The sequence below is a fragment of the Strigops habroptila genome, chromosome 4 (assembly GCF_004027225.2).
Source record: "Strigops habroptila isolate Jane chromosome 4, bStrHab1.2.pri, whole genome shotgun sequence".
In the NCBI taxonomy this organism is placed as follows: Eukaryota; Metazoa; Chordata; class Aves; order Psittaciformes; family Psittacidae; genus Strigops; species Strigops habroptila.
In genome coordinates this window covers 68,285,414-68,299,678 of record NC_046358.1, presented here as the reverse complement: position 1 = coordinate 68,299,678, position 14,265 = coordinate 68,285,414, and the positions used below count along the sequence as shown (strand labels likewise).

Below are 14,265 nucleotides of genomic sequence, written 5' to 3'. Positions count from 1 at the left end.
GTGACTGGTTATAGAAAAGATGCTGAACTGGTCTGTTTTCAAATGGTATTTTTTCAAAAGGACAAAGGACATTGACCTCACCACCTATATGGGTCCATTCCAACTTTCTATATTCTGTGATTCTATCCTGTATCTTCCCAGTCATTCTTAAAAAGCCAAAGCTTTAGCTTCTTGCTATAAGGCTATTTGCCTTATAAATAGGCTTTCATTACAGAAAGCACCCAGATCCTTAGGATTCTTTTGTGTGATTGAAACCTGGAAGTCATCTATGTTATTTGTTACATAGAACACAAATCAAGAGCTTCTGATTTTCACTATTCCTATTCCAACTGTAAGAAGTTATTTTCAAATAATTTTCTTGGAACTCAGGATTTATGATGACTGAATGTTCTCAGCTGAGCACTCACAGTTATGAAGTCCCAGTGAAGATCAAACAGAAACCAAATCAGGGTCCAAATATTTATCTTCTTTCTAAGGCTCTTCCTCTAACATGAGCAGGATATGATTCCGGCAGTACTCACCTAATGGAAGTTTCCTGAATATAAACCTTCATGGGAAACATCTAAAACTAAACTTAAAAGCTATTGGAAAAGCCACAGGAAATAGAACATAGCTGCAGACCAGGCCATGGTACGACACTGAGTGTGCCACACAAGGGATGAGAGGGCCCACCCAGTGCAGCACTGGGCAGAGGGATCATTGTGGAGCCAGCCATGGGCTGCTGAACCAGCTGTATGCTCAGCTTCACATGCCTGGCTCTGAACAAGCCTGATTAGCTCAAGCTGGCCACTACGCACACTGCTGCAGGTTTTTAAGGACCAGGGACACCAGAGTACCTTGAGCTGTGCTCAGCTGTGTGTTTCACTGTTTCAGGGTAACACAGCTATTTTGCAATACTGCACCTTTCTGGGTTCAGCTGTGCTGCTCTTGCATCTGTTGAGTTTAGTCTTTCCAACTACAGCAATTGAAACTACATGAAACTGAAGACCATTCATGCCAACACATGCATTGGCTTTGTTTTGTCATGTTAAGGTACTTCTTTAAAACCACAGCTTATTCTACATTAATACTCTCATCAGAGGAGCAGTTAGGATGAGTCTATAAAATGTTAAATTTGCCTGTAAGAACAGCTGTATCTGTTTTAAGATGACCTCATTACTGTGATCTTACACCAAACAAATTAATCTGAAAAAAAGTTTGTTTATAAATATAGGGTTAATGTAAGCTGTGGCTACATTAATATGTTATCTCCATATAAATAAGGCCTCAGTTACGCCATCCATTAAGTAGCCTAAACCCTAATCTACTGCTCAGCATATACTGAGATTAGGTATGCGTTAATTTAAACATTAATGGATAAAACAGCAATGAGTACTGTAGAAAAAGTTAAAACACTGGGATTTTATTTTACTCCCTGACAAGTTTTATTCGTACCTGAAGTGAGGAAATCTATCTCCGCCACAACTATACCTTCCCATAACAATCCATTCCATAATCCCTTCCCATCCCAGGGTTTGCAACACTGTGTTCCACATCAAACACACATTTGGCATTTCAACCACTCACCCCGTCACCAGACACAAGGCGGGTACCATTTGTGCTCCAGTTCAGGACTGTGATGGTGGCGTTATGATGCGGTGGCACAGCGTGGTGCTCCTTGTCTTGTTTGTTAAGTATCACAACTTCTCCTGTCTCCCACCCTGCTGCAAGAATGGGTCTGGAAGGATGCCAGGAAAGTGATGTGACCTGAAAGCTTCTCTCAACATGTGCATCAGACACATATTCTCCCTGCAAATGGAAATAAAGTGCAAGCTCAGTGCAATGGAAACTCTGTACGAGGGTCCAGCTAAACCTTCAGATTCACTTCCCAGTCAACAAGATTTTTTTTTGTGATAAAGGACTGTCATGTAATAGAGCTTTCTGAAAGAGATATGAGGTGGCTACACAAATTCTCTTTACAGCTATTCCACATGTGTAAAAATGTGCTACAACATGTAGTACATCTACTTGAAAACCGTTAATGAAAACACAGCAGTGTTTAGTAATGGCCTCCCTCTGCTTTTCCAGGCTGTTCTTCCCTTGCAGCACACATGAGCAGCTCTCACTGAGTATCAAGCTTTTACTCCTATATGATTGGTAAGAGGCTTTGAGCACATTTCAAGGAAAAAACAAACAAACAAACAAACAAACAAACTTTTGAAGAAGAATAAAGCACTTCACAGAGGACAGAATAATCTAATGCTTAAGCAGCTCTTAAAAGTAGACTCTCCTTTGTGCATAGTCTGCAATAAAATTTCAGGCAAATCATTTAACCTCTCCGTGTATTTATTTTTCCATTTGTAAAATTTGGATGATAATTTTTCATAGTACCCTTTGAAAAGTGTACATTTTATAGGCTACTCCCCATTAACAGACTGAAACATATCCAGTACATCTGCTGCTGGAGAGCTTGTAGTGCCAGTTCCCTAAATAGTACTTTTTTCCTGAAAATTATGCAAGCCAAAATCCTACACAAGCCTCTTGTGTAAAGTTTAGAGTATGCAAATGAAATATCTGCCTATAGGCAGAAATCAAACTAGGAAACAACCTACTCAAATGGAACAAGCTGAGTCTAGCACATCAGCTCAGTCTTCAGGTGGAAGAATGATTTTCTTTTTTAATTTCTTAGTACATTTTATTCAAAGGTTTTCTCTTTAAAATAAATTAAAACAAACAAACAAACAAAACAGAGCATGTGAACATTTTACCTGTAAGCCTGAAATTCTCATACTATGAGAAGTAGAAAGCAAATTGGTAACCATCACAAACAAGACTTAAAGTCTGTAAAAATTAAATTTCAATAGAAGGATCAATTTATGAAGACTTTTTAACAAAATACATTTAACCAGTAGCTGATTAATCTGACATGTCCTATATAGCATGGAGTAGTAAGTAAAATCCAGAAAGAAGGATCCAAAGAGCACAAGTAAGGCTGGAAATAAATAGATTAAAAACATGAAGTTTCAAACCAGCAAAATGATATCAAGCTCAAAAGCAAAGCTGCTGCTGATTCACCTGCTCCAGGTAGATATCCACACAGCCCCCAGATGCTGTGCTGATTGAAGCCACTGCCAGGAGTGGGTGCAGGGGGTGCCACACTATGTGAGAAGGGGACGCAACTGAATCTGGAGCTTCTATTCGGTGATCCACGTACACAGCCATGACAACAGAGGCTGTCACAGGCTGCAAGCCTGTACAAGGAAAACACACACATACTTAACTATATAACATATATAGTTATGCTATATTATAGCTATATGTAATATATATAGTACATATAATAAGTATACTTAAAAATGGGGAAAAAATAAAGCTGCAGCATCATCATGTTAATACGCATGACACACATGAAAAAGGTTATAGTGGTAGTTTTAAAAACACGGGGGAACACTGAGCCTTGTAGCCTGTAGGTTCATAGTGCACATAGGATGGCACCAACCTCTCACCAGTGGCTTGTGCTGGCTTATTTCAGAGGACTCTGAAACAACTCAGAATTTACTAGAAAGCTACTTCCAATACTTCATATCCAAAGGTGTAGATTAATGTACAGGCAGAGCAATTTTATGTTGTAAAGTCTCATAGTCTCATATCTGGGCTTTCAAAGTAAGTTTTAACAGCTGCCACCACCTTGGAGCTTGTACTGCTGAAATTTCACAAGATTAGTTTAACTCATACTGTCTGTTACCTACATTTGAACTGTTACTTACATTTGAATTAAAGTACTCAATAAGTGCTGACATTCTAAGGAAAACCTGAAAGCAATGCTCTTGTCAGAGTTGTGTGTCAAAAACGGAGACAGTCACTAGTAACCTTTAACGCTTACACATGGAGATGGTCTTTGGGATTTGTGTTGTGTGATCTCAGTGGCTTGGTTTCAATAGCAAAACAGCTTGAGAAAACCACCTCCAGTTATTAGCAAATAATGCCAAGACGCAGTGAAAAAACACAAAAAACCCTATGAAAGGTTTAAAAGACTCCCTTCACATTTCAGGGGAAGAGACTTTTTCTTCTGCGCAGCCAGACCTGCAGGCACACATATGCACAGCAGTTCCATTTGGCTGTCACCAGCTGGAACCCGAAGTGGGATGTAAAATGGACACAAACAGACTCTTGTTTTAAAGTCTCTTTCCTTCAAATGTGCTGCTTAAAGTAAATATTTTGCTTTAAGAAGTCTGTCTTCCCAAAATAAAAAAAAAAAAATGAAATCTGATTCAGCGCCTTTGATTAGACTGGTTAGAAAGGTGGGGAACATTTTAAAATAGACCTTAGGAAGAAGTTCTTCCCTGTGAGGGTGGTGAGGCGCTGACACAGGTTGCCCAGAGAAGCTGTGGTTTTGGGTTGGAAGGGACCTTAAAGCTCATCCAGACCCAACCCCCTGCCACGGGCAGGGACACCTTCCACTAGAGCAAGTTGCTCCAAGCCCCTGTGTCCAGCCTGGCCTTGAACACTGCCAGGGATGGGGCAGCCACAGCTTCTCTGGGCAACCTGTGCCAGTGTCTCACCACCCCCACACGGAAGAACTTCTGCCTAAGATCTCATCTCAGTCTCCCCTCTGGCAGGTTAAAGCCATTCCCCCTTGTCCTGTCCCTACAGGCCCTTGTCCAAAGCCCCTCTCCAGCTTTCTTGTAGCCCCTTTAGGCACTGGGAGCTGCTCTAAGGTCTCCCTGGAGCCTTCTCTTCTCCAGGCTGAACAAGCCCAGCTCTCTCAGCCTGTCTCCACAGCAGAGCTGCTCCAGCCCCTGGGACATCTTCACAGCACCCTCTGGACCTGCTCCAGCCCTTGGGAAATCTTCACAGCACCCTCTGGACCTGCTCCAACAGGTCCCTATCTTTCTTGCACTGGGGACCCCAAAGCTGGATGAACACTTACCCCTGGTGAGTCTCATCAGGGTGAGCAGAGGGGTAGGATACCCTTGGCTTTCTGGGCTGTGAGCGCACACTACGAGCTCACATTCAGCTTTTCACACAGCAGTATCCCTATTCCTTCTGCACAGGGCTGCTCTCAATCCATTCATCCCCCATCTGTACCAATACTGGTCATTGCCCTGACCTAGGTGATTGCCCTGACCCAAGTGCAGGACCTTGCACTTGGCCTTGTTGAACTTCATGAGGTTCATACAGGCAAACATTAGAGATGATGTTAATGTCTGTCCACAGGGAAAAGTGAAGAAAGGTTCAAGGTCGTTCTCTGCCCCTATTCTTAACTGGCCAGACACGAGTTCTAGTCCAGACATCATACACCATACATCATACTAATGTGGCCTGTGCTTGGGATATCAGATCCTTTGGGGAAATCAAGCCTTATTTCAGGGTTTATCAATCAGCTCACAGGTCATACACCACCAACACTGGGTGGTTTTCCTGATAAGACTTGACAGCTTCCTATGCAAAAACATATTTTTTCTTATAATCCCTACCCATAATAAATGCTTTTTAAATTCTAAAATAGCTAGCCCCAGCAAAAAAATCAAATACAAACCCGAGTTACGCTACAAAACGATGCCTAACTACTAAATAGCGCTTTCTCTAACTAGCCAGACAGGAAGAGTAAATAGTAAAAGCCTGCCTGAATCCTGAGCGCGCTCGCAGGGAGATGCAGCAGGGACGGGGCGGGGTCAGGCCCGCGCCACGGCACAAACCCCGCGGTGTCCCCGGCCGAGCTGCGGTCGCCACCGCACGGAAGGACGACGAGCTCCGAGAACTCGCCACAGCCGCAGCAGCTCCGAGGCCGTAAACACGCGGGTCCCGCCCGCCGGCAGCCCCGGCCGCTCCCGTCACAGCGCCCGGCCGCCCCGGAGCCTCAGGCAGATCGCGACCGACCCCGCGCCCATAGACCGGGCCCGCACTGACCGGGAAGAAGCCGGCCAAGCCGCGGAGGGCTCCTGGCGCCTTCGCTCTGGCCAGCGCCCTCCTTCCGCTCTTACCCGCCGGCAGTCCCGGAGCGCGGCCCGGCGCCGAAGGCCGCAGTCGCTCCGAGATGCTTTGCGTTACCCCTGACAACGGGGAGAGTCCGGGCACGGAAACTCCCGACTTGGAGCCGAAGAGTCACGGAAACAACCGAAGCCATCCCCTGGCACAGCGGAGAGAGACGGAAAGTGCCGAGCGCCGGGGCCTGCTCCGCTCTGCGCCCCAGGCGAGCGGCCGCGGGTGCTTCGAGCCGAGCGGAGCCTGGTCAGGCGTCAGCAGCAGCGCTCAGTACAGCGTGCATTAACCCGTGAAGAACTAGCGCGGAGGATGGAACGCGCAGCTGCCCGCTCCCGGGAAGTGCACACTCCATCACAAACACACCAAGGCCCGATGCGACAGCCTGGTCTAGCCGGGACTTAGTGAAATATAAACACATCTCATAACCGTGTATGATTGTACAGCCCAGAGGACATCAGCTCCTCCAGAGCTTTTGTGGGAAGAGGAATTGGGTAACTTTTCAAGAGAGCAGCCAAGTTTTTGTAGTAACACCTAGAAGTAACATACTGAATTGAGAGCAGCCCTGAGGAGAAGGACTTGGGGGTGTTGGTCGCTGAGAAGCTCCCCATGACCCAGCTTCAGTGAGCGCTTGAGCCCACAAACCCCCTGTGTGCTGGGCTGCATCTCCAGAGCATGAGCAGCAGGTCGAGGGAGGGGATTCTCCCCCTCTGCTGCACTCTGGGGAGACCCCCCCTGCAGTCCTGCGTCCAGCTCTGGGGCAACAACACAAGAGGGATGTGGAGCTGTTGGAGCGAGCCCAGAGGAGGCCACGGAGATGCTGCGAGGGCTGGAGCAGCTCTGCTCTGGAGACAGGCTGAGAGAGCTGGGCTTGTTCAGCCTGGAGAAGAGAAGGCTCCTTAAGGGGAGACCTTAGAGCAGCTTCCAGTGCCTAAAGGGGCTACAAGAAAGCTGGAGAGGGGCTTTGGACAAGGGCCTGTAGGGACAGGACAAGGGGGAATGGCTTTAACCTGCCAGAGGGGAGACTGAGATGAGATCTTAGGCAGAAGTTCTTCCCTGTGAGGGTGGTGAGGTGCTGGCACAGGGTGCCCAGAGAAGCTGAGGCTGCCCCATCCCTGGCAGCGTTAAAGGCGAGGCTGGACGGGGCTTGGCGCAAGCTGGTCTAGTGGAAGGTGTCCCTCCCCGTGGCAGGGGGTTGGGTCTGGATGAGCTTTAAGGTCCCTTCCAACCCAAACCAGTCTGGGATTCTATGATTCTAAGTGAAGGCAGTCCCGCACAGCTCTCCTGCGGCGGCCCTCACACACGCTCCCCACACTTGCATTCAGCCTTAGCAGCCATCTTTACCCAACAAGTTCAACAGAGAGAATTCAAGACTCAATCCTCATTCCTCTGTCACTTCCACAATTATTTGCAATTTCTCTGATGTCACAACACTTCCATACAGATGAGAAGCCGCCACATCTCTGGCACAGCTGTCACAAACAGTTTCTGCATGCACTACTTATGTTGACTCCAGCCATGTGTGACATGGTGTGTAATTCATGTGGTGTTTCACACCATTTCCTTTTTCCATGGATACAGCAATTACCTGGACACTTCTGACCCAAAAAAAAGGTCAGTTTTGTTAGCAAGTAGGAAAAAGTACAAGGTGGGAGGTAAGCTGCATTAAAATCCACTGTGTCTCTTCCAGAACTTACAGATAGGCTTTAGCCAGGGAAACAAAACACTGGCTTCACACCTTCTTGCTACAAGCTCAGTGACTTGCTCTGGAACAAATTATTTGCCGAGCAGGAGAACTGACAAAGTCTTGTTTCCTGCAGCTTTCCATCTTCTCCCTTACGAGGCATCAGCTCTAACAAGGTCATTCATGGCATCTCTTCTTGGTGGATTCCTGGACATGTAATGCCATCATGAGCTCACTCAGGTGGCACTCCCACAGTCCAGTCAGTAATTCACTTGGCTCTGTCCAGCTGACTGTTTGCACTGTGCCCATTGTATTTTTTATATTGTCATACTTGAGTATTTGAGCAGACCACATGTGCAGATGTCTTGTTTTCTCAGACAACCAGGCTAATGAGAAAACTACTGTAACTACAGAGTCACAGTACAATCAAGTACAATTGCACACAGTACAATCAAGTTAGAACTACCTGCCCAGTCGGAGCCTTGAGCCATTGTCTGGCCCATCATCCCTTTCTGGGCTGGAAGAAAAATAATCTAAAAATCCCAGAAACTGCCTCTGCTCAAGTGTCCATTTTTACAGCTTTCATAATTGCCTGGTTCAATGTTACACAAAATTTTGCCCAATAAGTAAACTACATATCCCTACTTGTGCAGGCTTAGCTGGAAATTAAAGTTTCCCGCCCTCCAATATTCAACAGAGAAGCCCTGCTGTAAAGGATTTATATCCCAATTAGACAAATGAACAGGGCACCCTAAGATCTTCTCTTCTGAGTGCTGCACTTGTAAAAGATGTCTAATAGCTCTGAGTCCCTGAAGTTCCAGGACAGGCTAACAACAGGCTGCAGCAGTGTAGTCACACACACTGCATTTCATCCCTTCCTCTAAGGGCTTGACCTCACATGCTGAGAAAAAAACATAAAGTTGCATGATTAGATGCTTCCTATTTAGTAAGTCATAAAGGATTAACAACAAAAGTCTGACCTTCACTTTAAATCCTCTTACCTGAATGGGAAAGAACTCTTTGGTAACATAAAGATCATCCATTATCATTTGCCAGATTAAACAACTTAAAAGCCTTTTAAGAACAAATGAGTTACAAATGGAATGTAGTAGCTTCTAAGTAACCTAAAAGGAAAATACAGGACAACATCTGCTATATTGGCTTTTGACAACTAAGAGCTTTGGAAAAGTATTTTCATGTTATAATGAATGTAATGATCATGCACATTAGATGCAAAAGTAAAAACACCTCAATATAAACCAAAAGTATTAACCTTGCCCTTCTGCTGGACGTTCTGCATTGTGTGCTCTATTAGAAAGGCAATTTCTTATTCATACTTGAAAATATACAGGATGTGCAACAAATCCAGGTTAACCTTCTTGCCTAGCCTAGAAAACCCTGCCAACAAACACTGAAAGACAGTGTGCATTTTGTATCTGTGCAGGTCTGCCAAAGCAGGACCATGGACCCTCCCTACTGTTAAAAAAGAACGAATGAGATTTCAAGTGTCTTTTTACACCTCAACCTACCCCCTGCCCCTCAGCTCTTGTCCAGCTCCTTTTCACTCAGTTTTTCTTTCACAAACATTTACACACGAGCAATTTCACACCCTAACAGTGCACTTGAGGCAATGAGGCTATTCAAGATTATGAAGTTATTTACATACAGAGTGGAAACCTTCAACTCTGAGCTCCTTGGGGAGCTGCATGTATCTTCATTTTGCTTTGCAAAGCTCCATGGAAATATATGGCTCTGCAGATGGCAAATGCATCGTTTCCTGTCAGCACTGTTAAACTTGGTTGTGGTCAAACCAACTGGCAAAAATAAGCTGTATGATCTTGTGCTACATTATAGCAAAACAACAAAACCCTACAAAAACAACCAACAAACCAACCAAACCCCCCCCCCCCCCAAAAAAAAAGGCACACCAAAAAATATTTAAGATTTAAATTTAAATGCAAAGCTCTACAATGGAGACAAGACCATGAAGCAGTTTGGCTCTTTTGTTTACAAATTCCATTTATAGCAATATACTTGGTTACTCACAGATATGCTTCAGAGCATATTTATAGGAAATGACACAGAGCCCAAGGCATGTAATTCACCATCCTAAGACTAAACTTGCAACACCCCATGGGAGCCCAATCTTCCAGAATTTAGATGCCATCACAAAGTTTAAATTGTTAAGACATTGACTTCTAAGCTACAGGTTATGAGGATTCTCCTCAGAAGGGGACTAAGGCATCCTTTCCCTGCTATGATAGGCACAATGTTACAAAAAGAGGATCATCTAACGTTCTTCCCACAAGGGATGTACTAAGGAAATGAAATCTCGTGCAGTACTAGTTGCAGGATTTTTGGAAATCATTCTGACAGTTAACATGAAGTCACCCTATTAAAGTAACAGAGAGCAGCCACTGGAAAACAGGCCAAAACTTTAGGTCAGCAAACGGAATTCACCCTTTAATTCAGTCCGTCACTGACTGAAGCTGTGAAACCCTGGCGTCAGTTTATTGAAAACCCAGATCCCAGCTGCGAAGGGCAGCTGCAGATGTGCAAACTCTGCGGGAGGACCGGGGTTGTGCACACACACGGCGTTCCCAGGAGACGTCGCGTTTATCATTTCATGTGCTATCTGTAACCTCTACGAACCACAAAAAGCTGACGAACGTCTTTAATTAACACCCCTATCCAGCGAGAAGCGCGCGGTGAGGCGCGGGCTCGGCGGCACCGCTCCCCTCCCACAACGGCAGCGAGAAGCGGTCGGTTCTTCAGCCGACACCACGGAGCCGCCAAGCGCACGCTGCGACAGGGTGCTCGGCACCAAGCCCCGCGCCTCCCCGGGGGGCAGTGCGGCGCCATCCCTGCCGGCTCCGCGGAGAGCACAGACAGCGGGGCCCTGCACCGCGACCTAGCCTTGCCAGGGCCAGCGGACCTCTCCGGGCGAGCGGAGCCCCGCATCACCTCTGCAGCCGGGCCGAGGCGCCACCACCAGCGGCCGCGCCGGCGGAAGGGCAGCGGGGCGCGCGTCTCAGCCGCGCGCCGCCGTACCGCGGAAGCCCCGCTTTCCCGGCAGGCGGTACACGCAACGCCGAACGCTGCGATCCGAGCTACCATTGGTCAGGCAGCTGATGATCTACCGGCGGTCTGACCAATGGTAGCCCAGGCCCCGCCTATAGGGCCCTCAATTGGTTTTTCCTTCAACCAATCAGCAGCCCGCCGTCGGGATTCGCCTCCCCCTCTGACGGACACCCGCTGCTGCCTCTCCCTTAGCACTCAGCTGTCGTCACCCTCCCCGCGCCGCGCTTTGTTTGGCTTGCGGGAGCGCCCCGGCCCCGCCCCCCGCCTCGCTCCCGCTTGCCGCCAGCCAATGGGGCGCCTTGTTTGGGGTCCGGGGCGGGGAGCGCCGGCGCGTTCAGCTGGGCCCGCGCGCCGCGTCTTGCCCCTCCCCCGCGGCCCGGCGCAGGGTGACGAGGAAGCGGAGCCGCCGCGGCCCGAGAGCACCGCGACCCGGAGCTCACCGGGCCCAGCCCCGGCCGCCAGCTGAGCCGCGGGTCCGGGGAGGGCGCGTTCAGGCCGAGGGGGCAGCCGGCGGTGCCGGGACTGCGGCTTCGGAGGAGCGCGGGGAAGAGAGGTCGCCTCCCGCGGCCGGGAGCGGGGCTGCCGCCGCCAGCAAAGCTGGGAGGGCCGCTGGGGCCCGCGGTGGCTGCAGGTCGTGCCGGCCTCCTCCCGAGCTGGCGGGTCTGGGGCGCAGCCTGGGGGTGCCTGGGGCTGCGGGTGCCCGAAGACCTGAGCCAGCCGCCGGCGGGGGAGCTGGAGCGCGGAGGCTGCGCGGCGGCGTTGATGCGGCAGGTGAGGCCCGGGGCTGGGGACGGGGACTCCCGTGGGGTGGAGCGGGCTGGGAACGGAGGGGAAACGGCGCCCTGGGCCCCGCGGTGTCTGCCGTATCCCGGGGGCACCGGCCTGGCCTGGCTGTCCTGTCCGGCCCATCGATCAACCGGGAGCGGAGCCGCCGGGGCCTGCGGGGAAAGCGTCCTGCCTGAGGGGAGCCGGGTGCCGTAGGGCACAGCGGCCGAGCGTGGAGGTCCAGGGGACCGAAGCAGCGAGGTTGAGGTTTTCCCGCTGGAAGAAAAAGGGAGTGTGAGAACGGAAGAGAAAGTCCCCGAGAGGGGCGAGGTGGGCGCAGGGCAGTGCCGGGGGGCGGGACGCTGCGAGGAGACGGCTCTGGGACGTGGGGCGGGCGCTGGGAGTTGCCGCCCTCGTTGGTGTCTGCACCAGGATGTGTCTCTTTGGCTTCCCCTCGGTAATCACTGAGGGAAATAAAACTAAACTTAAAATCAAGGAGATTGAAGTCTTATTTGAGTGAAGGTTTTGAGCATAGACTGTCAAAGTGGGAAGATTTCTGTCCTCAATATAACTGAAATCACTGTAGGTTTTGTGGTGCGGAGAACAAGCTTGTGTCTGTAATTAGGGACCTTAGTCCCTAATTAGCTGGATAGTAAAGTGAGTTTTAATATAAGTTTAGAGCCACAGTTCATATCAGTTTACTGAGTGTTTGCAAATAATGGAGCATTGCCCATCGCAGTTCTGAATTGGTTTAGTTGAAAATCATTAGAGGGAAAAGCACCATTTTAATGGTAGAAATAGAACCCATAAACCGAGATTTCACCAATTTGCACACCATGCAAAGTGGATGCATCTTGCTTATTCAAAACAATGCTGTTCTGGTGTCAGGCTCATCTGTAGCAATCCCATTCTTGGTGATACCCAGAATTTCCTTCTCTTGTTGGTTCTTACCTTTTTCTCCTCTATTAAAGTTGGGCTGTGGCTCCTGCTCTGGTGACAAGGCAGCTGCTCCTTGCTGGTTTGCTGTGAGTGGTTTCCTTCTTGGACATTGACTTCTTGCAGATATGGTGTAATATTTTTATGCTTTTTAAGTGTAAAAAAACCAACAACCAGTTGTTGGGTTTTAGCAGCTAATATAATTTAGTTCCTTAAAGCTGGTGTGTGTGTGTCTGGTGTTTCATTCCAAGCATTCAAAAACCTCCAAATTGTGGAACTGAGGGGATGTATGAAGCGAGGCACAGGGTGAGTGGTCATGTCCAGATGCTGGATTTGGGATTCAGGTGATGCCTCTCTGCTGGTCCAGCAGTGGTTGTCCAGCACATGATGGTTTAAAACAACTTTTCTGATTGGCCCTGTTGAGGCGAGGGGGGGAAAAGGCACAGCAGATGTCTGCGGAGTTTGTCGCCCTTGAAATTAAAGAGAAGAATAAAAGGGGTTCGCGTTAATGAAATGACAAGCCCCCGAGCTCGAGCCGCCGGGGGTGCCGCCGGGGCCGCCTCGAGGCCGCGGTGACAGGCGCCCGGCCCGCGGCGCGGTGCTGTCGGCCGAGGAGGCGGCCGGGCGCGGGGCTGCCCCGCGGGGAGCGGCGGAGAGGTGCCGGGGGGGGGGGGGGGGGCTGGAGCCCTTCGGTAGCCTCGGCCAGTCCCAGCCCCAGAGACACACACACACGCACGGAGGAGGAGAAGCCGTCGCGCCTCGGAACATGAACCCCCCCCCCGTGGCGGGCCGGATCGCCTCGGCTCCATGGTGAGGAGGAAGAGGAGCCCCCCGGGGCCCGAGGAGCCGCGGAAGGGGTAGGATGGGGGGCGAGGCGCCGGCCCGGCTGCGCTGCTCCGCTCCGCTCCGCTGGGCTCGGCGGCTGCCTTTGCCTTTCCTCTCGGCGGTTGTCGAGCGCTTCCCCACGCTCGAGTTTGGCCGGGTGATTTCTCCGCCAAAGGCGCCCCGAAGCCCTTCGGGAGGGTGCCCGAGGGCTGCCGGGGGAGCCCGGCTGCCTTTTGGGGCGGTTTGAGGGCGGTTCCGGCGGGGCATTCCCCCTCCCGCCCTCGGCACAGGTTGTTGGGTCGGGACAGCAAACGAAAGGGGATTTAGTAACAAACAACGGCGGCCATGTTGAGAGGAATTTCTGCAGCTAAACTTCTCCCCTCGCAGCCCAGGGATTTCTCCCCCTCTCTGGGGGGCTCCCTGGCCTCACTCTGTGTCCCCCTCTGTTCTCTCTCTCCTCCCCAACAGGATGACAGTGAAACTGGGAGAGAGTGGCGGGGAGGAAGGGGTGAAAAAGCTGGGCAAGAGAGCAGGAGGAGATGAGGAGTCCCTGGAAGAAGAAGGGGCAGGAGGAGGAGAGGCAGCTCCAGGCAGCAGCAGCACAAAGAAAGAAGAGAAGATTATTAACAACAACACTAACAGCAGCCCCCCACCAAACCCCAGCTTGTCGCAGGCCCCGGCCTCCCTCCAGCCCTCCCACAGCCAGGACCAGCATCATTTTCTCAGGTCCAGCGTCAGACCTCAGAGCAAGAGGCTGAAGAAGGATTCCCAGGCATCCTCCTCAGTTGGCAGCAGCGCTGCTGCAAAAGGCAAAGGTATAGTATTTTGGCACCCTTAAAACACACAGGCAAGGGGTTGGGGGGGTCACCTATGGGCTTGGGGGTTGTCATTCTCCTCCATCTTTTGTTTGGTTTAATGGAAGGTGTTTTGGGCTTGTTTCTCACACTAGCTGAAATCTTCTTTGTGTCCCAAGGCTTCAGCTTCTCTGCTGCCCACTATCCTCTTTACACTCT

The 14,265-nt window shown here is 49.9% G+C and overlaps 2 protein-coding genes across 10 annotated transcripts in view; one reads left to right on the top strand and one right to left on the bottom strand.

The window, feature by feature from the left end:
- IFT140 (intraflagellar transport 140) overlaps positions 1-8,663 on the bottom strand; it is an 84,376-nt gene extending 75,713 nt beyond the window's left edge. For 4 of the 6 annotated variants that reach the window (XM_030482830.1, XM_030482826.2, XM_030482829.2 and 1 more), the window contains exons 1-3: positions 5,890-6,019; positions 3,055-3,230; positions 1,567-1,788 (exon numbers count right to left, since the gene is read on the bottom strand). In XM_030482830.1, the coding sequence (XP_030338690.1) occupies positions 1,567-1,788; positions 3,055-3,201 (369 nt within the window). In that variant the 5' untranslated portion in view covers positions 3,202-3,230; positions 5,890-6,019. Of the gene's footprint in view, positions 1-1,566; positions 1,789-3,054; positions 3,231-5,889; positions 6,041-8,646 lie in introns of those variants that run through there. The other 2 variants (XM_030482827.2, XM_030482831.2) reach the window with 2 other exon arrangements.
- A 2,421-nt stretch (positions 8,664-11,084) lies between these two features.
- CRAMP1 (cramped chromatin regulator homolog 1) overlaps positions 11,085-14,265 on the top strand; it is a 46,657-nt gene continuing 43,476 nt past the window's right edge. For 2 of the 4 annotated variants that reach the window (XM_030482820.1, XM_030482819.1), the window contains exons 1-2: positions 12,889-13,284; positions 13,721-14,067. In XM_030482820.1, coding sequence (XP_030338680.1) covers positions 13,235-13,284; positions 13,721-14,067 — 397 coding nt within the window. In that variant the 5' untranslated portion in view covers positions 12,889-13,234. Of the gene's footprint in view, positions 11,498-12,888; positions 13,285-13,720; positions 14,068-14,265 lie in introns of those variants that run through there. The other 2 variants (XM_030482822.1, XM_030482821.1) reach the window with 2 other exon arrangements.